Below are 22,684 nucleotides of genomic sequence, written 5' to 3' on the forward strand. Positions count from 1 at the left end.
AAAAGAAATGGCTGGAAAAGCCCTAACCCCAGACAAGTTTTAATAAACTTTATACAAATGTTTGTGACCCTATCTCATAAGGAAGCTGTGTTATCTCACATTTTCTGACAAGAATTTATCCACCATGTTTTGGTGTCGATGGTAAAAAGATGGTTGCAAAAGTAATCGCTTGGTTTTTTTTATGTGTAAGACAAGAGCTTCTTTTCAAACCTTGACTTGTTTTGACAGATTCTTCCGTCTTCTTCAAAAGCGTCACCAGGTGTTGGTGTGACATGTCATGGCATGATCGATCGTCTCTTCTGGTCACGGTTCATCGTCTTGTGATGTCATCGTCATCTCTGGTTGCTGTTGCTTTCTGTACGGACGATTTTGGCATTTTCCCAGTCCAGTGGTCGGACCTGGCTGATTTTCAAATGTTCCTGTTGTACGTGACATCAGCTGATAAGACGCGTAGGGACACTTCTGAAGAAGATGGAAGAATACGTCGAAACATGTCTAGGTATGAAAAGAAGCTCTTGTCTTGTACAAAAGGAAACCAAGCTATTACAATTTGTAGACAATGAACTGTATCGAGCTATGGAAAAGTGATGTAATGTGATGAAATGTAACGGTGTAAGAGACTTGAATCTCAATGACACAGAATAGTTGTCTCCAGGCCCTGCTCTTGGTATGCACATGGTGGGGTGTTGACTCTCCAAATCTAATAACATCAAAACCTCAAAATTCAAAAAGATAATTGTATATATTTTTGTTCTTGTCAGCTAATTACCAGCAGACTTTGCTCACAGTAAATGATGGCTCTGTAAAACGATGAGACCTCAGTGATTAGGTGTCAGTGCTGCACAACAAGAGATTAAGGACAGGTCGGTATCAGCACAACAGTAAAAATTTAATTAACACATAAAATCGTAGCAGGATACAGATGTGCAGCATTACATGAAGAAACACAGGCTTATACAAAAATACAAACCTGACATATATTTTCATTTAGCTCAGTACAAAAATAGATGCTCATAAATCACATCACCAGAGAAGAGCGACTGTCCTGAGTACGGCATTGCACTGATTGTTTCATTTGACATCACAATTATAGTGTTTTCAAGCATTAAAAAAAAATCTCAAAATAGCCCAGAAAGATTTCAACACATTGAAGCCATTGATTTAATAAAATGTTCACTGTGAGTGTTCAAGGCACAAATGGCTGCAGGTATAAAACCACTGCAGTCAATCAGTCATCAAACCCTGAGTAAGATGTAACATTTAAAAAAACTAAAATCTGATTGGCAGTTTGATCAACTTCAAGCCAAGCTCTGCAATGTTTACATTTAAAAAGAAAAGGACGTGTTGGTTGGACGCAATTCTGATCTTTAAGAATCAGTAAATAAAAAATGATCAGTGACCTCTCATCTTGACAGTGTCTAAACCTCATTATTGTGTAAACAGATAACAGATTGTTCGTTTTACTCTGGACACTCATTCCCCTGAAAGCTTTAGGCCGAAGCCTCTCGCTCTCTCTCTTTCTCTCACACACACACACACACAGACACACACACCTCTCATGGCTTAAAGAGAAGAGGCTGCATCGGGATGAAGGTGAAGTTGTAGTACCGTGGCAGACCTTGGTGGGTGATGCTGCTGAATTTATCCCAAAAGAAGGGCGGGAGTCCGTCCTGCGTGGTCGGCCCGTTCACCGCCTCGGAGCGGAAGTCCTCAGCCATTTGGAAATCTGTCACCTGGACGCAGAGTAACACACGGAAGGAGAGAAACCTGAGCTGTGCTGCAACGCATCTGATGCTACAAAACACACATGACCTCTAGTGGAGACAAGATGCTACCTTGGTGTCATAGCAACCTCCCGGTGAAGGCCCCTCTGACCTCAGGTCGTTACGGCAGCAGATGGACTTGCAGGGGTCGCCTTTGGAGTACGGATCCTTCCTGTAGTCTTGAAACAAGCAAACAAAGTGGATTTTTATTTACAATGAAGGACTGATTTTATTTGAACATCATTTGAGTTCTGCTGTTTAACAGGAGTGAGATCAATGTGGGATGGAACAAAACTGAAAACCTAAGATTATGAAATCTTTAATAGCACGGGCTCATGTTGCTATGGAGCTCCAGATGACTGTGAGTCTCATATAGTCAGGCCGAGCCACACACCATTGAACCTCATGATGCGCTTCAAGGAGTCCAGGTCTTTGACGTTGGCCTGGTCGCGTCGGAAGATCTTGGCTCTGGGACAGAGATCATAGGAGAAGTCCTCTCCATACTCGTGCCACATTTCTCCGTAACCGCTCAGCGTGTAGATCTTCTCGTGGAAAGGAACGTTGTAGGACGGCCAGTAACCTGCCGCAAGCAGAGAGGCAGCAACAGAGATCAACTCAAACTGTTTCTGCTACGGATGAAACAAATACTGTGGGGAGACAGAAAATGAGATCTCGTGCTGGTTTCACAACGACAGACTTTTAGGAACTACGTATCGATGGCGCCGTGAATTCTGGGTGAATAAAGACTTCTTCAAATTAAAAACAACGACCCAAGACAGACAGGTGTACTGTATATTGTTTTTGTGTTTCTGTTTTTCTTTTTTTCAAAGGAAATGTCATTGTTTTTGCTATTTAACTGATGGCTCCAGTTCAAGGTTGGGGGGAGGGAGGGAAATTGTGTAAAGACAAAAAAATCAATAAAGATATGTGTTAAAAAAAAACAAAAAAACCCCACCAGGGAGCTGTATCCAACTGCTCAGCTCATATTCTCAACAACCACAAATTATGAGCCATGTTTTCTTGTGCTACATCATTACCATGTTGCCATGACAATAACTTGGTCTTAAGGAGCAGTCTGAAATATCTCTGTGAAACCGGCCCCTGTTGCTACGTGTACCTCTGCGTAGCGCCTGCGTCTGGTCAGAGTACTCCACCAGCCCTGGGATCTGCTCCACCACCGTCAGGGCGCCGTCGTCAACGCTGTGGCCCAGCTTCACTTTGCTCCTGTCCAGCACCATGTACTGGTTGTTGTAGGTACCTGCAAGAGTCGGGAGCGAGTGACGGTTTGTCAGTTGGTGCACTGAGAAGCCTCTGACTGGATCTCAATGATGAATTTAGCAACATGCTTGCATAATCACTCATTCATGCAAAAAACGGCCAAATTCTCATGATTTATTTCAAAATGATCTCACAAGCAAATCTGAAAATCCGTTTTAGCCTGAATGTTATGTTCATAAATCTAGACGTGAAGCTTGTGATGAATTCTCCTGCATTTCCTTTGCACAAGGTGACACATTGGGTCGGTCTACAAATAACATCAATGTGCTCCACTCACCAGAGTTGTACATGGAGAAGGTTTGAGCCCACTCCTCTCCTGTATGTGCCAGACTGTGCGCCAGCCTGACCCTCTGCCACGCCAACAGGCTTTTGGGGGTGATAGTGTCAAAAAGGGAGGAGTTGAAGACATTGTTGGTGGTCTGGGTCATCATCAGGCCGCTGCCCAGGAGGTAGAAGTCGTCCAGAGACACCAGGAAACCTGAGGGAGGGAGATACTGTCAGCTGAGGCCACGTCTGACAATCCTCAAGATCAAGCTGCGTTCACCACACATGATGTCATTGTTTTGTAGCAACAACATTTCAGTGTGTGTGATGGTGGAGGACTGAGGAAGCATTCAAATCCATAACACAGAAGCAGAACGCAACCGCTGAATGTATGACTGTTGCCATTAAAACGTCTGGGCATTACAGGCTGTTGTTTAAAATCCATATCTTGGCACATAAACAGTGGTAAATGTTACATGTACTGTAGAATAACAAATTGCTGTGATTTCATTGCTCTACGTGTTAAGGAAGAGTTCCTGGGCTCTGCATACCAGGGTAGCTGCTGAAGGACAGTTTTCCAGTGGCTGCGTGCGGCTCAGTGATGCGGAAGTCCCAGTGTTTGTAGATGCGCATCGTGGCAGCGTACGTGTACCAGCTGGAGTGAGCAAACAGGAGGTTTTCAAAGCCGGGCAGCATCTGAGGGGAAACAGTGGAGTTAGGGGGCAGGTTTCAGTGGTTTTTCACAATTAGTGTTAATGTGAAGAATAATTTAAATTATAACGGAGCAGCATCGCAGCAAAATACTAATTGAGGGTCAGAGGTCAGGAGTCAGGGCATCAGTAATGAGTGACACTCTTCAGCCACACCAACTCTTTGGTTTCCTAAACTACAAAAACATCAGGCTGAATTACAGTGATATGCGAGTAAAGTGACGCTAAAGCCATCTGATGAAATAATGGATTGGATTTCAGCTTCCACTGTGACTTTGCTGCAGTGATATCTTTGGAAAAACGCTACAGCATGAAGGTTTCATTGACTCCACTTAATGAGTTAATCTGTTGTTGCAGCTCAATAATTAACTGTAATTCAAGTGGTGAAAATTTTGCAAATGCTACAAAACACAATTAAGCAAAAAAAACCCCAAAAAACTGGCTTAATAAACATAATTAAACATAAGTAAGATGTGATTGTAACACAGAACAGTACTGCACTTTCAATAGGTTTCAGACCCTTACCCACATGAAGACACATTTGGTTTGTGTGGGTAAATAGATTTCTTAACCCACACAAGACACGCTTATGCTAACAAAAAAAGTGTGTGGGAGTTCTTTGTTTAGGTAGCAAATGAAACAATGTACTGCATCTCTTGGACTGTAATCATGGTGTGGGTGTTAAAAATGGAGAACAGAAATAAGAGACTACAGTATCCACTCATCTAAAGAGCAAGCTGTAAAAGAAAATGAAAAGATTGAATCCTTAAACTGTTAATAACTTGTTATTGGTGGGACAGTGTTTCTTTTTTCCCACCAACCTGAATATACTATGTGATTTCAGCTGATGTAAGAGCTGCATGGTGGACAGCAGTTTATACAATGTTGTCCTTTGTGCTGCTGTGTATGTGCTTTGTTTCAGCCTGATAAGAACATCTCTTGACCTCTGACCTTGATAAGCGCAGAGCAGTGTCCCATCCCTGGAAGTTTGAAGTCTCTGAGTGGGGGGTTGGAGCTGGGCGTGAGGGCGGGGATCAGATCCAACAGGTCTCCCACCGCGTTCAGGAACTGGATGTCAAACAGGGACAGTGGCTGTGGGAAGCACAGCAGATAAACAGCTGTTTTAGTCCCAAAATGCAAACAAACAGCACTGATGACTTCACGGTGAGAGACAGAGAACAACAACTGATAATATGATCATGAGAAATTGTGAGTGTTTTGGAGACAGTAATGATTTTCTTTGTTTCTTCTTAACAAAAGCATAAAACACATGATCACATGTCCTTTAAAGTTTTTGAGTGGCAGAATATGATATAGGATCACATGTCGGGTTTGTACTGGAGGTTCCTCATTTTAAATCAGGATAAAGATGTACCGCACCAGTCACATGAAGTGAATATCATGACAATCTCAGCAGGATTTTTTAGTTTCTAAAACAACTTCATCCTCTTTACAATGAAATATAACAATTGTCGTAATTATGACACTTCAGCATAACCAAAGTTAAATTTACTTTTAACTGAATGGCTGTATGAACTAAATTTAACATTCTCTGGTAAAATAAAGTTGATGTTTTACAGCCTTGATACCTTTTTCCCTTGTTTCTTGGCCCAGTCTCTTGCTCCTGCTTGCAGCCCGTCCATCTGGGCCACGATGAAGCCGGCATGCTGCCACAGAGGATCAGAGCTCTTGTTCAGTTTCACCTGCTCTCTGACCCATGAATCCTGCTTCCTACAGGCACAAGAGCCACATTAGCTGTTTACTGTTTTTGTTTTGAAGATTGACAATGTGAATAAAAACCTGTAGCCATGCAGTCTAACTGATACATTTTAAGTGACATCTTTAAAATGACTTGAAGTGAGATGTGACGATGTGAACGGAAAGAAACATGATCAACTTGAGCCAAAACATCATTAAAAAAAATCAAAATTTTCAATCTGAAATTCTGCCAAACAAATAATACTATGTGGTCATTTTCAGGATGTGTTGCATGTCACTGCACAGAGCGACATCACACCCTGAGCTGGGCGTAGCATAAGCTCAACTGAACATCTCTGAGAAGAGGATATGAAAGACAACGGCAGTGATGATCATGAACTTACATTTCTGTGGTACTGCTGCTGTGGTTTCTAATACTTCAAAAGGAAAAGAGAACAGACTCACGCCATGAAACTCTGCACCACTTTGAGGACCTTTGGGTCGGTGATCAGCTGTGGGTACATGTTGGCGTAGTGGTCCATCATCTGCCTGGAGACGGAGAGTATTTATGGATACTGAATGGATGCATTGAGGAAAACAGCAGTATTCACAGTCTTTAAACACGGTGTTGATAATCTGATTGGTCGACTGTTTCCTATGCCTCCATATTTTATGATTTTGTACTGTCCTTAGTTGTTATAGAAGGTGTTGAAATCAAGGTGTCTTATCTTTCTCTGGTGTCTCATCAGCAGCTCACTGAGCTTGGGATAGCAGTGGCTACAGTCTGTACCCTTTGATCACTGACAGTTGTCTCGTTTTGATTGCCCTGTTGTGAAATGACAATGTTACCATAGGAATAGGCACATTCATGACGCTTACTGGGCAGTGAGGAAGCCTTCGAGGTAGCCCGCGAGGAAGAAGGTGACCTCATCAGTCTCAGGGGTCTTTCCGTAGCCGGCACGGACCTCTAGGATGCTCCAGCCTGAACTGGACAAAGTGTCGTTCAGGTACCCGTACCCATCCCCATCCGTTTCCAGCACTCCCTCCTTGAGCAGGACCATTTTGTGGTCGGGGTCCCAGTACACTGTGGCTGCTGTCATCTCTGAGAGGAAATCAAGACATTTAGAACTAAATGCCCATAATGAATCTAAAACCCAACTATTTTGCATATGACATATTGCATTTTGAAGATAATGCTGGGATCCAATGGTGCACTGATCCTACATCTCCATAATGTGCTGCACTTTGACATTTACAGGATTGACGGATGACACAGTTGATGAGGGTCACATGACTAGACTTACAAAAGAGTCTCCTGCAAACCTGATGCCAACCCTGGATTTTCTTTTAGTGTGTTATATGTTTCCAAACTGGCATGTTAAGCACAGATTTATTGATATGAACAAAACTGAAAGTTAAAACGTCCATGTCTGTGACAGCAGCCCTTGTGAGTTTGGGAATTACCCTACATATAAAACACATTCAACTCAAGTTGACAATTTCAACACACCTCAAATCACAACAGCTGTCTAAGATCAGGTAAATGTCATTCATAAAATACATCGTGCATAGTTTTAACTAAACACAACTTGTTAAATCTGGAAACATAAAGCCATTAGGTCCTTATACAACCCCGCGTGACTTAACATATACTCGGCCTACTTACTGTCTGCAGAGGAGAAGGTCGCAGCCGCAGTGAGTAAAAGAAAAACATAGAGTCTCTTAACTAAAGGCATGGCTCTGCGATCGCAGCCACGGGCTGAAACAACTGCAGAACAGAGACAAGGATCGGTCTAAGGTGAGCTGGCTCGGGCGAAGAGGAAGCGAGTTGTTTTGAGGCGAAGGGAAAGTCCGAGGCGTCAGGAGCGTTTCCTGATTGGCTGCGCGCCGGAGGAAAAGGGAACAACACATGGTACATGTGCCCTTTCATAGACGGCAGAGTCATACGGCTTACAACCACACAGGAAGCAATCCTAAAAAGAAAAAATACTATTACAATTATTGAAAATCTTCAGCACAGAATTTTAAGTGGACAAAATGTTTCACCCCAGATGGGACTCGAACCCACAATCCCTGGCTTAGGAGGCCAGTGCCTTATCCATTAGGCCACTGGGGCTATGCGGCCGATCATATTTGCCTTCCAACATTTTATACTAGTATGATCAAGTCTGAATTTATATATCTGACAGAATTGTACTTCAATATATTCCTTTTATATTTTCTATACGATGTCACTTGGTTATATTTTACATTTTCTATGCACACCGCATCCACAATCAACAGTCTGTAAAAACGTTCAAGCTGAGGAGGCACAAAATGAAATGTTCAGTAATGTTACATTGAAAAAGAACGACGGACAAAGTTCAAGAATAGGCAATTAAAGTTATTATAATTTATTTGTGGGACTAAACAACGGTGGTAACAAGTCTACTCTTTTCAACCAACCACTATTTAAGAATAAACCTGTGCAAAAAATGGTCCCTAGGTCCCTCTAATATATAACTTTCGAGACATTCAGAAATATACACAAAGTGTTTTTCAATCCCCCACAATGACCTCAGTGCAGCCCCGACACCGCGGCGTGCAGAACAGTGTGTTGTAGTTTGTAATGCAATACTGCCCCCAAGTGACAACCATGAAGTGCACAAGATAGTCACTCTGAAGACAAAACAAATGGAGTCAGAGAATTAAAATAATTATACCGTAATTCACAATAATGTAGAAATACCCTAATTAAAACTTTTAAATAATATTTTGACAAAAAGCATAAATAAAGTTGGAATGACAAGAAAACTCAACAACACCAGGCTTTTAACACCCTTCTCACTTTAACATATTTACACATAGTGTTTATATTTTTTTTTTAAATTCATTACCACAGCATGGTAAAGCTCTGTGAGGTTGTGTGTGTTTCTTCTCCTAAACAGAAACAGTGTCAGAGTTGGGGTACGGGTTGGATGAAAAAGACAAAAAAAAACAAAACATGAGGGGATGTGAGCAATGTAGGAGAGAGCTAAGAGGATAACAGGATATCTTGAAGCATGTGGTACTAGTAGATAAAATAGACTGAATAAAAAGGGCTTTGGTATTGATGCTTTTCACAGCTCTCCCTTTTGTTTTTAAAACAACTGTGCTTGAAAAGAAGAAACAAAGGGGGCGTAACAGCTGTATGTAACAAACACTTAATAAAGAAACATAACCGAGTCTCAGTCACTCTCTGCAGAAACACTTTCACATTTCATACATCTATCTGCCAGTGCCATTTGCCAGTTGTTTGTTATGAGGAGGATACAATCTCTTTATAGACATTTACCACAAAATAATGATTTAGGTAGCTAAATAAACCCCTGTTCAAAATGCGACAAGTTTGTAGCAAAGAAAATAAAATAAAATTGCACATGTCAAGGTGTAACTGTCACAATCCACAAAAAACACACACTGAAACACAGCCCAGACCCATTAGACTTTGTTACACTAAAAGCTAAGAAGGCACAACTTGTCATATGCGCACAGTTCCTGCTCTGCACCCCTCCACAGCATTCAGGTTAAAATACAGATGCCTTCTGCTTTTTGTGTCTCTTGCACATTCATTCAATGATGACTTCATGTGTGGAGGACAGACATTTTAAAAAGCAAAAATGTGTTTTTTAAGAGAACGTTGATAGTCAAAAATAAGTTGCAGTAATCTGATGCAGTAAAATACCCACAAAGTTGCTGATTTGACAGAATCCCCAGAAGGAAAACACCAACACAGCAGTATACAGCACTATAGCAGCAGTTTTCAGTAGTATTCACCTTTGCTAAACAGTGTTAGTCATTCCAGCTGCTACACTGCACTCAAAAGATCACTGCTTTGTGAGTGTTTGGACATTAAATGCAAGTGTACAGATATGTTATAGGGTGGACTTCATCTTCACAAGAAGGCCACAAAGACATAGACACACACCACACACACACACACACAACCTCTCTCTCTCATTGGTCATCGATTAGTTTCTCAGCGCCGTTCTCTGCTTGTCTGCCTGCGCTGCTTCCTCCTTCCTCTCCGCCTCTTCCGTCCTCCTCTTCCTCCTCATCCTCGGTGTAGGACAACGACTGGCTGCTGTAGTTGATCATGGTGCGGGAGAGGTCCACTTCGATGGGAAAGACGTCCGCCTCCTTCAGGACGGCGTAGCACTCGTCGTAGTAGTGTGACATGCCTGAGACGAAGCGCTGCAGCTGGAACACAATGTCCTGGACTGTAGGTGAAGAGGACAAAAGAGTGGGATTAATAAATAGAGACACTGGAGAAAAAAATTCTTTGACAAAAAAAAAAGTAATGTTGTTGAAGAGAGAAACAGTAAGAAGGAAGATGATGAGAGCCATAGTTGTACATGTTACTGTGGGGTAATGCAGATGTTTTTTGACGTGCTTCTGAAGTGCAAATTATTAAATCATATTGCACACAAAGCCTGACATAACTATTGGAATTATTCAGTGTTTCTGCTCCATATTTGTATACCTCTTATTGTAACTAAATACTTTGCAGTGTCAGCAGCATAATCCACGATAGACAAAATAGCTGAATGAAAAAACAAACAAACAATAATATAAAAACAATGTCGGACCATGTTTCTGATCCAGCAGCTCTATCTTCTCCAGAACGTCCTTCCTCATTTTGGCGAAACGGGCCCGAGCCTCCTGTCGACACCGCAGCACCAGACGGTACTCGTAGTTACCGGTGCTGACTCGATACAGCGGTTCTCCCATGGCCTGTAGGAAGAAGTACGTCACTCACTGCTTCTTAAAAAGTACACAAAAAAGCTAGATGACACACTGCCAGAGTGCTCAAAAACATCTGACCCAGTCTGAACAAACCCCGGCAGGGCCGCGGACAGAGTGCATACAACTACTACTAATGTTATTCCTCATACTAGAATTAAAATGTTAACTCACGATGCTGCTGTATTCTTCATCATCCATTTCCTTCACCTTCAGGCAGTATGACTGGAAGACACAAAGAGTTCATCCTGTTATTCTCCTGACCAACAGTGAAATTATTTAACAGATTTACAGTTGTTAGCTGTGCTGTAAAGCAGAGGAACAGAGAGCTGTGGATTTACCAGATACTCGAACTTCACATCCAGGTACTTGCGGATGGTGAGCTTTGTGTCTGGTATGGCTTTGTGAAGGTACGTGTTCAGGTCATGGAGCATCTGTGCAAGTTAGAGAGGCAAAATATTTGTTGATTTGAAGTAATGTTGAGTCAAGACAGCTTAACAAACATGTATGTGTTTTGTGCTACCACACACAGAAATAAATCTAAGCCTGAGGCCAAAAGACGACAAATAAAAACTAAAGATGAAAAGGATTTTCTACTGTTTTAGAGAATAAAAATAATTTTCCCTCTGGAGGACTGGGTGCTTTTAGTACAATGACTGATTGAAATTTGTTAATTGTACTTACAGGTTTGATGGTCTTTAGTAGCTGAATACCGTACTTCTCAATGCTGCGATGAGCATCAGCAAACTTCACAAATGCCTCACTGGCTGCAGCCTGAGGCTCCCGAACCCCGATGACAGAGAAAACATCCCCAAATGCTGAAAGGGAACATTATCAAACACCAAAGACATACGTATTAGACACTAAATCTGACATAAGAAGAGACCTACCAAGAACATAAGCCTTATCTTTTTCTTTGTTGTGTCATTTCAGACTCTGATCAGTGTCACTCACCTCTGTGAGTCTGAGAAAGCTCAAAAAACGCTCTGAGCAGCCTCTTCGTGTGCTCCATCAGCCCTACAGAAAAACACAGGACAAGGTGTGAGCCTTCATGACCCTCACTTTAACACTGTCAGACTAAATGTTTCTTGATTATTGTCTTGTCTGATGGTAAAATGTGATTATGTTATTACAATAATCTACATTAGTTGTGATCTAATTGCTCTTTACCTTTGTAGAGCTCTGCTGTTTTCTCCAGCTCTTCCAGCCTTTTCACCAGTCCATCTGGAAAATTACAAGAGTTTATATGAGAAGAGCTTCATTTCCATCTATATAAATTAACTAATATACTCATGATGATCATAATGATAATCTCACCATTGCAGAGAATAGCTCTACTGAGTCCAAGAGCATCCGCTGTGCCTGAGCTCATATTCTCTACCAGACGATGTTTGACCTTTTTCAGCACTAAAGCACATAAAATATGTCTTAAACAAAGACTACAGCAATGTATACGAGATACTGTGATGATGCAAGAATGCAATGCAATATGCACAGATAGTAATAAGAACAAACAATCTGTGTAGTGGAGGACATACCTATGTCCAGAGATTTCCCCTGTTTCGGGTCGGCCTGCAGTTTGTTGTAGTGGATTGTTGCTTCTCCCTGACACACAGTTACATCAACAACAAGAAATGATTCAGATATATTTAAGAATAAAGCATATGATCCTTTCATGTAATCTTGTAAAAACATTTCAAATACAATGTGTTAACATAACAAAAGGGGTAAATTCAACAATGTACGAACTGCTCCTGCATCATGGTGCAAATAGAGAAATTCACATAGTATTTGCACTGAATGGGAAACAGCCACGCAGTCTAATCCTTTAATTCCCTCACTGAATCCTATCTTTAATCCACTGCGCAGGAAGTCAGGGAATTTTTCTGGGTGTGAACAATGAATGTCAAAAACAACACAGCCACGCTACATTGGTGACGTTATGTCAAATGCTACCAGCTATTGTCCTGAGGCCTTCAGCATGGGTAGGCAGGACAGTGGAGTCTCTCTTCTCCACAGTCCAGTGGTGGGTTTGCACCCACAATTAGTAAACTCTTGGGACTATTCACCAATACAATCCAAAGTGCACAAAAGTGTGAGTAGCATTTTACTCAGTTGATTTGTTTCTATTCATGTTCACATGTGCTTTAGCCTATTCTGTTGTGTTTTTAATTAATTAAAAGGTTATCGCTAATAGTGGTGTGGAGTTAGGTAGTTTTAATGGTTTAATCTGAACATATGAGATTAATCAAAGTAAAATGACCTGCAATTGCATGTGGCTGGAGATCGTTTTGTATTCTTGTCATTAACTACTTCAGTTACTAACTGACCGTGCTGCATGGAGCTGGTCACAGACGACTGTGTATTCATTCACAAAATGGTAGAAACACTAAATACTAATTTGATCACATCCTTGTGTGTCTAATGATTCTTAATAACTGCGGCTGTGACTCCATCTCCAGAGCTTGTGTACCTGGACAGCTTGAATCATCTTGGCCACCTCCACTTTAGTCTTTCCCTTCACTGGCTTCCCATTCACGCCTGTGATTTCATCGCCTGCTGCCAGTGTGCCTTCCAGGGCTGCCGGGGTGTTATCAAAGACCTGAGAGACAACAGGAGCTACACTTTAAAAGGTGACAATGACACACTCTCTCCTGACTTGCTTGTGAATTATAATGGTTGAAACATCACAAAAATGATCTGCCATAGATTTAAGAACAAAGTTGTTTTATCTATTTCACATACCTGCACAATGTAGAGACAAGGACAGTACTGTGCCCCACCACCAATACTGATGCCGATCAGGTTGTTAGCATCTTTCTTCAGACACACAGTACCGGGTACAGTTGGTATCCCCCTTTAAAACAGAAGAGATGTTACCCTGAGATTCACAGCAGATAACTAACCGTGTTTTGGGACAATTCACTTAAACACTTAAATGTTCAGTGTACAATTTGTTCAGTAATGAGACAAACGTGGACCTATAAACATTACCATACTGTTAAACACATTCAATTAAATGACTTAATGACCCAGATGATAAAAATGGAAAACATGTGTGTGACTCACAGCTTGTCCTCCTCCAGCTCATAGTCCATGTCTGTGAACATTGCAGGACCGTGTCACTCCTGTCCCGGTAACACCTGCGTGTGTAAGTCCATAACGTTAACAAAGTGTGACTGCACCTGATGACTAGTGAAGTCAGAAACACATGAAGGCAGTCGGTGCTGCAGCAATTTGAGTATTTATCTCAGGTATAAACACGTTTTTTTTAAGAGTACTGAAGCTGGTCATTCTGGTGGCAAATGCTATGTCTGTAAAATACAAAAGTGCTGAAAATAAAGCCGGTAAATCCAGCGCAGAGTTTCCTCAGGTCGCAGCCAGACCCCACAGACTGAGGAGGAGACGCAGCTGCTGCAGCAGATGAACCAACAGCTGGTAACGAGCAGTGCATGCTAGCGAACAGTTTTCACTGAAAATCATCCAAATATGCGCAGGTCTGAAACTAAACTTAACAACCTCTACGCCAAAATAATAATAATAATGTAATGTTTTTATTGTAGCGACAGGAACCAGAAGGAAATTGTTCGCTTAACGTTACACCTGCTAATTAGCCCCTAGCTAGCTAGTTCAGGCTAATGCAGGTTTCACCTTTCTGCCAGGTTAAGAAACGTCAACACGGGGTTAATGATGTACCTTTAAGGAACTCCGCACCGGTTTCTCATACAATTGTCCCACCGTACACATAAAGGAAAACATATATTTCCGTACGGTCGTAGCTGTCTGAATGTCTGAATCCACCGACAGAAGCTCTGTTTACTCTGTGTAGTCACTTCCGCCACCTTAGCGGAAGTTGTTGTTGAGAAAAGCTAGCACTGCTAACAGGCTAACACCGTCCGAAACATTTCAGTCAGTGGCAACAAAGACGGGTTAGAAAGTTGGAAAGATAGTAGGCTAATAGAATATGTGGTTGTAATGACTAAGAAACCCTGACCGTCTCATATGAAACCATGGATGTAACCAACACAAAGTCGATAAAAAAAAATTCAAAAGCTTGATTTGACCATCAGTTTTACCGCCCCCAAGTGGTCAAAGCGAGGTAAAAGGCAGACCATGGAACCTTTTACCGTACAAAAGTGACCGACAGGCAAGGCAGTCATCCGAAATTATGTGTCACGGTGTTTCGGGCTGCCAGGTACCGGACAGGTCGACCTGCACGTTGAGACCGTCCACCAGACGTGTGATCATCGATGTTACCCCCTGGGGGGTAGAAGCACTTAATCAGATAGGAAATCATTGCAAATATGACAGCATGCTGACACTTTATGTAGGCCTAGTACTTTGAAGATTGTAGGCTGTATGCAAAACAAAACAAAATAACAACTAACAAATAAAACATAGGCCTATAATTAATAGTCTTTATTGAAGAGGCATAGAGTGACTGTGATGAAGACTAGTTTATATAGGCTACGTAAATATCAATAAAACCAATTAGGCTATATCCCTTTTTTCAAGATGAGCTACAAACCAAACAAGAAATAATATACTGGTTTAATACCACAGGTGCAGTATAGCCTACTCATAAGTATTTGTTTCCTACTCATGGCTCATAATTTGAATCTAGTTTTTTCACCTCACAGTAGCACTGTGGCAGCTGTTACTCTTGTTCAGTGATCAAGGACACAGTTAATCTCATTTACAAAATGAATTCAACAGCAACAATTCATCAGAGCAGGGCCTTTGCATCGAATAGGATTCTTGATGGTGATAATGATGATGAGTGGGTCACATTGTAACTGTTAGAAGTCCTTTAAGTTAATCTTTTGAACTTCACATTATAAATAAACACTTTAAGAACACACCCCTCACTTTGTCTCCCAAGACACAAGACTGTCCCTGTGCCAAGACCAACATCCAAAATGAGCATGGTAAGTTTAAATCTGTTGTTGTTGTTTTGGTTATTTCCAAACCTGTTTCAATAACAACTATGGTATTTAACTTTGTACCTAATCAAATTATTTGAAATCCTGAACAACACATCTGTGTTTTTCAGCAACTTGAACTGAAGAATGTGGATCTCCGTGCTGGAGATCAGCTGAAAATAAAGGGAATAATTCTGCATGATGCTGAGAGGTGAGCTCATAAAACACGGATTATTTAATTCATATTACCCTCTTCAGAGAATAAAAATTATGGTATCAGTGCAGATAGACAGGGTTTATTGCTGATGTGACAGTTGACAGTCCTGTCACTATGCCTCCAATTGATCATGTGCCCTGGCTGCTTGGCCATATGTATTCTTTTGGTCGAATGGTCAGCGTGCATGACTCTTACGCGGGAGACTAGGGTTCAAACCCTGCCTGGGCCCTCCTTCGTCCTGCCACACTGAGTTGATTGATGAGTTGCATTTTCTGTTTCATTGTCCTCTGATAAACTGAGACATTCTCTGTATTAGAAAGCCCAGATGAAGAACCCAGACTTATTCTGGATGTCTGAACATAATGTTGTGTTGGTTTTTTAAAGAGGAGATCTACGCTCTAGCTAGATTCATTGATGGAGCTTGGAAATTGAGACAGGAAGGATTATATCCCATATGAAATCATGGTCTGCTGCCTGCTGTTTTGTATCCCGGAAGCCTGTTTGTTTGTTTCTGATTTGTTGTGCTCTGTTTCTTTGTTTTGTTTTGTTTTCTACTCTACTTTGTAATTATCCTCTCCTTTCCTCTAAGACGACACACTAGACACTCTTGAATGTATGTGTATTTAAATGTTTAGTGTCTTATAAACCCATGTGGTAAATAGTGTGACAATAAGTTTGGTTTGTTCAATAGTCTCTAGATTACGGTATTTTGTGTGATCTGGCTCTTTAAACACCAGATTCCAGATCGACCTCGGCTGTGATGCAGACGACCTGGCACTGCACTTCAACCCTCGTTTCCATGATGACACAGATGGAACTGTGCTTGTGTGCAACTCGAAGACTGCTGGTTGTTGGGGCGATGAGGAACGGGAAATACACAACCCCTTACAGAGAGGCACAGACGTCAAGGTGAGGAGTCTAGTTTAGAAGATGAGTATAGGCCTACTTGATGAAATGTGCTGTAAAGTTTGGCAAAATATTTTTTGAAAGGCTTAATGCTCAAAGAAAATATGTACTTGCCCATTAATTTCTTGCCACATTTTACTTTTAGTTCTGTGTTTCTCATAGTGTTTCTACTAAAAATAAAAAGGTTTCACTCTCTGATCATTGTTTCTGTTTTAGATTGTACTGAAGCTGGCGGGGGATGTGTTTGAGGTGGAGCTTCCTGATGGACAGGAGGTCCAGTTCCCTAACCGAGTTGGCACGGACGTCATCAGCTACATCAGAGTTACAGGAGACTTCAAACTGACTTCCTTCAAAATCTGCTAAAATATAAAGCTGCTGTAACTCATCAGTTTAATTCAAGATGAGATGGAGACTTTGCAGTTATTGAAAATGTTGTGTTGTTGACAAGAATGAAAATGTCTGAATTCGAATAATCATTTTTAGTTGTCTTGGGGTCATTTTAATAAACTATAGCTTAATCCTACTTTGAATTATCTTCTCATAAATAGTGACATACACTTAAACTTCAGATACAGTAACAGACAAGAATGACCGTTTAGTTAAATTAAGGGGAGATTATACCTATTTATACATGAAGTTCAGTTTATAGTCACAATTTAGTCACAAGGAATGCACTACCTCTGCAAAAAATTTTTTATTAAATCTGAAGGGAGATACGATCCAGATGTATATTAAGATTTTGTCATTTGAGAAACAAAAAAGAAACACAATATCTCAATTCATATTTTTAACATGAAGGGTTAGAATACACAGATATATGTGTGCTGTCACTGAATGATCAGTTTAGTAATGATAAAATGTGTTATCTGCGTGACTTAGACTTTGCATGAAGCCTGAATATCAGAAAAGCTCAGACCGAACAAACAAAGCTTGTGCTGATGTAAGTACAATAATATATTATTAGAAATGAAATTAACATGACACAGCTAAACACTGTCCGTTAACATGACTCAACTTAAATTGACATGATTTCCATATATACAGTATGTTTTAGAAATAGATGCACAGATTGTAAAAAAAAAACATCCCCTGCATTCTTGGTTGCACAAGTTGATCACTTGTGACATGTTTATCACCATCCTTCTCACAATTCAAGATCCAACATCCTTTCTTAAGAAATAAAAAAAATGAATGAATGAATAAAATATTCATCTTTACATGCATCATATTCACCATTTCTCTTTCTCTCTTCTTCTCTTCACAAAGAAAAAAAACGATGTATTGTGTCCAGCTTCACCATCATAATCACAAATACTAATTTTGTGGAAAAAACATTAATTTCATATGAAAGTTGTCATATTAGTTTTTATGCCCCATTCATTGTGTGATGAATTGATTCGATTGCCAAGAGATGCCAGAGAACTGTTTTTATGTTCTCATGTTTGACTCAGGATTATGCTGGGTGGATCAATTTGTACATTTCATCCAGACTTTCAATTGCTTCTTTTTTTGCTTCTTCAGCATTGTGTTTCCTCCACTCACTGGGAATTTCTCCTTTACCCTGGAATTTTAATTCATAGTGCTCCTCCAGTTTCTTTTCAAATCGACACACAAACCATTTCCAGAATGTCAGTTTTGACTCATCAGGCATAATGCTCCAGTTAGCAAGCCTTGGTTCAGTTCGATACAGTTTATAGGGAATGAGCTCATCTGAATCATCACAAGGGTAAAATCTCTTGTCACTTGCAACTAATGTTGTACAGAATTCAAGAAAGAATATGTCTGTGCCTCTATAGTGGACACCGTTAACTGCATTGGGTCGATGAAAAATTACACTGTGGTCAGAACCACTGTGATCTTCCATGGTGTTGGTGCAAACAGCTGCACAGAATGGACACTTTTCCCAGCAGCACTTGCACAGCTGATCAATCAGGATTTGATCAGGCTTCTGTCTGAATTCATTCAACTTATCCAATGAGAGGCTGCTCATCTGCTTCATGATGGGTTCAAGGCCTTTCTCTATCTCTTCTCTGAGAAAGTCAAAATTGTTTATGTCTCTGAAGTTTTCAGCACAAATGACATCAAATGTCAACTCATCTTTTAACGAACTGTAAATTCCCTCCAGCCACATGTCTGTATCTCCTTTCTCAGTTTTGACGTTGTCTGTTGCAGTAAATAAAGCCTGACTCACAAGATTTTTCAGGTCTTCAACATTTTTCTTGAGTATATCTCGTGCTTTGTCTGTGTGTGATGTGAAGATGTATTTCTTTACCTCCTCTTTGATAAACCTCTCTACTTGTTGCCTTGGTTGATGGATGTAGGTGATGAAATCATCAAAGTCCTCTTTCTCTGCCAGTGACTTCAACACATGTTTCTCCAGGTTCAGTCTGTTCCCATTGAATGCTGAAACATTACTCTGCATCTCTCCAGCGAGACCAATGGCAGTCTTGTTACAGACAGCCTCAACAGTGGAAACCTTCAGTTTGTCACAGATCATCTCTCCGAGTACGACAGCAGAAGAGCTTCCTTTACAGAAGCTTCTGAAAGCGTTGTAATATTGATCTCTTTTGCTTTCTAAATAAGCGTGTGCATCATTCTTCTTCTTGAATTCGTTGTGGGACTCTGAAAGCAAACGTCCTGCTCTGTCCAACACATACAGTGACAGATCAACTGTAAACTTCTTCTTCAGAGCATATTTCCTCTCTGATTCAAATTCTGTCACTTTCTCTTTGACATTTTTGGCCACTTCTTGCAAATAAGTTAGCCTGTAACCTCTTGTAGCTACAGGTTTGTTCTTGATTATATCAAGTGACTGTTTGGCAACATTGTCACTCAGGGATCTGAACAGCTGTCGGTTTTCCTGCTGTGAATTCCATGTAGTAATGTAATTCAACATTTGTTTACCTTTTTGCAGGACTTTGGTTAAGGTCCTTTCATCACTCTGCTCCTGATGCTTGGTGTGAGTCACATAATCCTTGTAATCACCAAGTTCTGCTATTTTCTTGTATTTGCCATTTTTTCTGCATTCATCTATAAGAGCCCATTCAAATCCAAGTTCTTGAAGGATTTTTGTCTGATCTTCCTCCAAGTCGATGTCTTCAATCGGTTTTGTATCTGCAGTCAGTTCTCTCACCCAGCCACTCCAAACAGAGTCAAACTGCTGTTTAAGTTCCTCTTCATCTTTTGCCTTGTCTTTTAACTGCTGAGCAAGCTCTTTGCTCTTCTGTAGCAGCTTGTTCTCAAACTCTGTCTTCTTATCATCAAGCTTTTTACAAGCCTTCTTCTGCTGGATAACTTCATCCAGTTTTCTTTTCACTCCTTTCAGCAGTTCGTCATGAAACTCCTTGATCTTGATTTCAAATTGGCCTCGCCACTGAACCAACATTTCTTTGTCTTTGTCATCATCAAAGTATTTTGTCATATCTTTTATGGTCTCTTCATATGTGTTACTCATTTCATGAAAAAGATGACTGAGCTCAACTTTGTCCAGTTTTCCATTTTCAATTCTGTTATACAGCTGATTTTCAATGGTCAACATGTTGCTCCTCAGGGACCAGGTCCAGTTCCCATAGTGAACCTCAAGATTTCTATATACTGCAATTTCAAGAGTGTTTTTGAAACTGAAGACAAAGTTTTCACTCAGTAGGGCTTCCCACAGGTCCTGAACTTTGCTTTTGAACTGTGACAGAGTAAACCCAGCAGACTGTGAAGCTTTAGAGATGATGAAGTTCTTCAGATCTTGGACGCTCTCACTATAACCTGGATTAGGAGGAGCCATCGGTGGACTTCCCTCCCACAGCTGGGCAAAGTATTTCACATCTTTTTGCACATCAAATGCAATGACGTCACTGAAACACTTGACATCACAAACCTCCTCTTTGGCAGCGAGTTGGGCCATCTGGTCCAGTTTCTCTTGCAGGCGTCTCTTTCCATCCATGTTTTTCTCTGCAGCTGAAATATCTGTAACATTCTGGTGAACAAACACACAACTTGGAGAAAGTTTAACTTCCTTCATCCTCATGAAAGCCTGAACAACAATCTGCAGAACATCTTGCATGTCAGCTGGATTCTCTCCAAAGATGTTGATCAGTGTCATGTTTCCCAGACCAACAACAAATGTTGCCAGTTCATTGTCGTGGTGAAGAGTGGTGTTACCTGCTAATTCAAGAGCACGCAGTCCTTCAGTGTCCACCACCAGAACATAGTCAAACTTCAACTCTGTCTTCATCTCCTCCGACACTTTGACCAGCTGCATGAAGGCACCCTTGGTGCATCTGCCTGCACTCACTGCAAACTGTAACCCAAACATGGCATTCAGCATGGTTGATTTTCCACTGCTTTGTACGCCCAAAACTGACAACACAAAAACTCTCTGGTCGCCCAGTTTCTTGATGACTTCATCTAAAAGACTAGTGACCCATGTTAGAGGCACATGAGCTGCATCACCATCCATCAGCTCCATGGGGTGTCCTGATATCATCAGCTCTGCAGCCAGCTCAGGGAATTTAGACCAGTCAGTCTGTCTCCTCTGTGTTTGTCCCTGCAGAGACTTATGGGCTTCATAGATCTGTCCCATTTCTCTGAAGATGTGCTCCAAGCCAAAAGTTGCTGACTGTAGTTTTGTTGATATTTCTTCAAGCTCAGTCTGTTTTCTTTTTAACTCAGTAGATTTGTCACAATTCTCCTTCAGGGATGAGGCCTCAGACAGCTTCTCATTAGTGGGATCAGATTGGTCGTCTTTCTTCTTCAGGGCCAAGACCTCAGACCACTTCTCATCATATCTTTGGAGAATTGAGGTGAGATCATCTGTGGAGAGGGCATCCATTAAGATCTGAGTCCATTTCAGGAAATACTCTTTGTCTTTTGATGTCAAAGTTGAGAGACTTTCAATGAACAACTTCACCAGTTCACTGCAGGAAGCATCACATTGTTGTTGCCGTATTTTTATCAGTTTTTCTTCCTTTTCACTTTTCTCCTTCTCAGTGTTTCCTTTGAGGTGATACAGTTCTTTCTTTACGGTGCACCACTCATGCCACAGTCGGCCATGACAAGGGAGGAATTTATCTTTGATTTTTGAAACATCCATCCTCTGAAGTAAATCCACTATCTTCATAGCAGCAGATTTCCCTGTTTGACAGACTGTGTCATCTTCATCCACTCTGATTCCAGAGACCTTGGCCATGGTTTCAAGCTGGAAGGATGTATGTGGTCCAGACAAGATCTCTCTAATGATCCTTCTTAGTTCTTCAGAAACATCTGACTGACTTCTGTCTTTTAGACCTATTTTGTATTTTCCCTTTTTTATCTGAACTGCACCACAATCATTGTCAGCAATGAGACAGATGAGAGGTTTTTGATCGTTAAAAAGATCTGAGATTACTGTAGTACGTGTGTTACCTTTTTCCAGATTTGGCACAAGAACAACATTGACCGAAGATTTTTCAGACAGTATGCCACGTTGTTTTTTCATTGACAGAGCATCACCATGAAGATTACAGAAGGCAGTGCAGTCAGTGAAGGCATCATTGGGTTTGCCAGCAGGACAGTACCAGGCAATCTCTGCCACACCATCCATCAGATGGCGAGACTTGGTGCTACCTGGACAGTTTCTGTGGAAGAAGGTGTTGTGACGGTCGTTGATCAAGGTGTTGATCAGCTGAGATTTAGACACTGACAGTGAACCCAGGCGCAGAAATGACACCATGGGTGTCTCTGCTTCACAGATAGGCAAACTCTTCATGGTGATGATGTTTGAATCATCTTTGATTTCACTTATCTTCCATGTTTTTCTTATCTGTCTGAATGTCCACAGAGGACACTCAACATCCATTGTGACTGGGTCAGGAACTAGCAAAGGTAAGGCGTACTGACACTGTGAGAGCTTTGTCATCATGTTCTGCTTCAGGAAGCTGTCTGAGCAGTGAAACACTGCCATTTGAACGTCCATTGGATGAACATGGGTCTCGTTTGATTGATCACACTCAACATTAGTGCTCATAAAAGTATCAAAATCACAAGTTTCAGACACTGCAACAGATTCTGAATGGCTCACATAAGCACCATCTTGTCTTACAGGAATATACCTGGCTCTGTAGTTTAACATCATCAACCTCTGAAGAAAAGTACGAGCTAGATTTTCCTCAGATGTTTCATGTTCCTGTTTCA

The 22,684-nt window shown here is 41.1% G+C and overlaps 4 protein-coding genes and 1 non-coding gene across 5 annotated transcripts; 1 reads left to right on the plus strand and 4 right to left on the minus strand.

Moving 5' to 3' along the window:
• Positions 1 to 879: 879 nt before the first annotated feature.
• On the minus strand, positions 880 to 7,510 carry plbd1a (phospholipase B domain containing 1a). Its single transcript, XM_085784819.1, has 11 exons — positions 7,380 to 7,510; positions 6,593 to 6,815; positions 6,179 to 6,262; positions 5,605 to 5,746; positions 4,967 to 5,107; positions 3,857 to 4,001; positions 3,319 to 3,519; positions 2,881 to 3,021; positions 2,158 to 2,343; positions 1,836 to 1,942; positions 880 to 1,733 (listed from the first exon to the last, which is right to left on the minus strand). Exons 1-11 carry the CDS (start codon positions 7,447 to 7,449, stop codon positions 1,557 to 1,559), a joined length of 1,617 nt encoding a protein of 538 aa, XP_085640945.1. The 5' UTR covers positions 7,450 to 7,510; the 3' UTR covers positions 880 to 1,556.
• A 246-nt stretch (positions 7,511 to 7,756) lies between these two features.
• Positions 7,757 to 7,829, minus strand: trnar-ccu (transfer RNA arginine (anticodon CCU)). Its single transcript has one exon. It is a non-coding gene; the product is annotated as a tRNA-Arg (tRNA).
• A 245-nt stretch (positions 7,830 to 8,074) lies between these two features.
• On the minus strand, positions 8,075 to 14,319 carry pick1 (protein interacting with prkca 1). Its single transcript, XM_085784823.1, has 13 exons — positions 14,171 to 14,319; positions 13,544 to 13,617; positions 13,220 to 13,331; positions 12,948 to 13,076; positions 12,013 to 12,079; positions 11,792 to 11,881; positions 11,645 to 11,698; positions 11,429 to 11,491; positions 11,159 to 11,292; positions 10,816 to 10,908; positions 10,649 to 10,699; positions 10,321 to 10,465; positions 8,075 to 9,951 (listed from the first exon to the last, which is right to left on the minus strand). The coding sequence occupies exons 2-13, from the start codon at positions 13,582 to 13,584 to the stop codon at positions 9,689 to 9,691; spliced, it is 1,242 nt and encodes a 413-aa protein (XP_085640949.1). The 5' UTR covers positions 13,585 to 13,617; positions 14,171 to 14,319; the 3' UTR covers positions 8,075 to 9,688.
• A 1,074-nt stretch (positions 14,320 to 15,393) lies between these two features.
• On the plus strand, positions 15,394 to 16,940 carry LOC146983315 (galectin-2-like). Its single transcript, XM_085785610.1, has 4 exons — positions 15,394 to 15,402; positions 15,498 to 15,607; positions 16,351 to 16,522; positions 16,736 to 16,940. The coding sequence occupies exons 1-4, from the start codon at positions 15,394 to 15,396 to the stop codon at positions 16,880 to 16,882; spliced, it is 438 nt and encodes a 145-aa protein (XP_085641736.1). The 3' UTR covers positions 16,883 to 16,940.
• Positions 16,941 to 17,972: 1,032 nt separating this feature from the next.
• Positions 17,973 to 22,682, minus strand: LOC146983316 (interferon-induced very large GTPase 1-like; the record flags this gene model as incomplete). The annotated part of the gene is made up of 1 exon (XM_085785611.1): positions 17,973 to 22,682. A coding segment is annotated over one exon (4,710 nt), but the record flags the coding sequence as incomplete, so codon positions are not given.
• Positions 22,683 to 22,684: the final 2 nt, after the last annotated feature.

The sequence above is a fragment of the Trachurus japonicus genome, chromosome 8 (genome assembly GCF_045865225.1).
Source record: "Trachurus japonicus isolate A0001 chromosome 8, Traja_1.0".
Taxonomy (NCBI): Eukaryota; Metazoa; Chordata; class Actinopteri; order Carangiformes; family Carangidae; genus Trachurus; species Trachurus japonicus.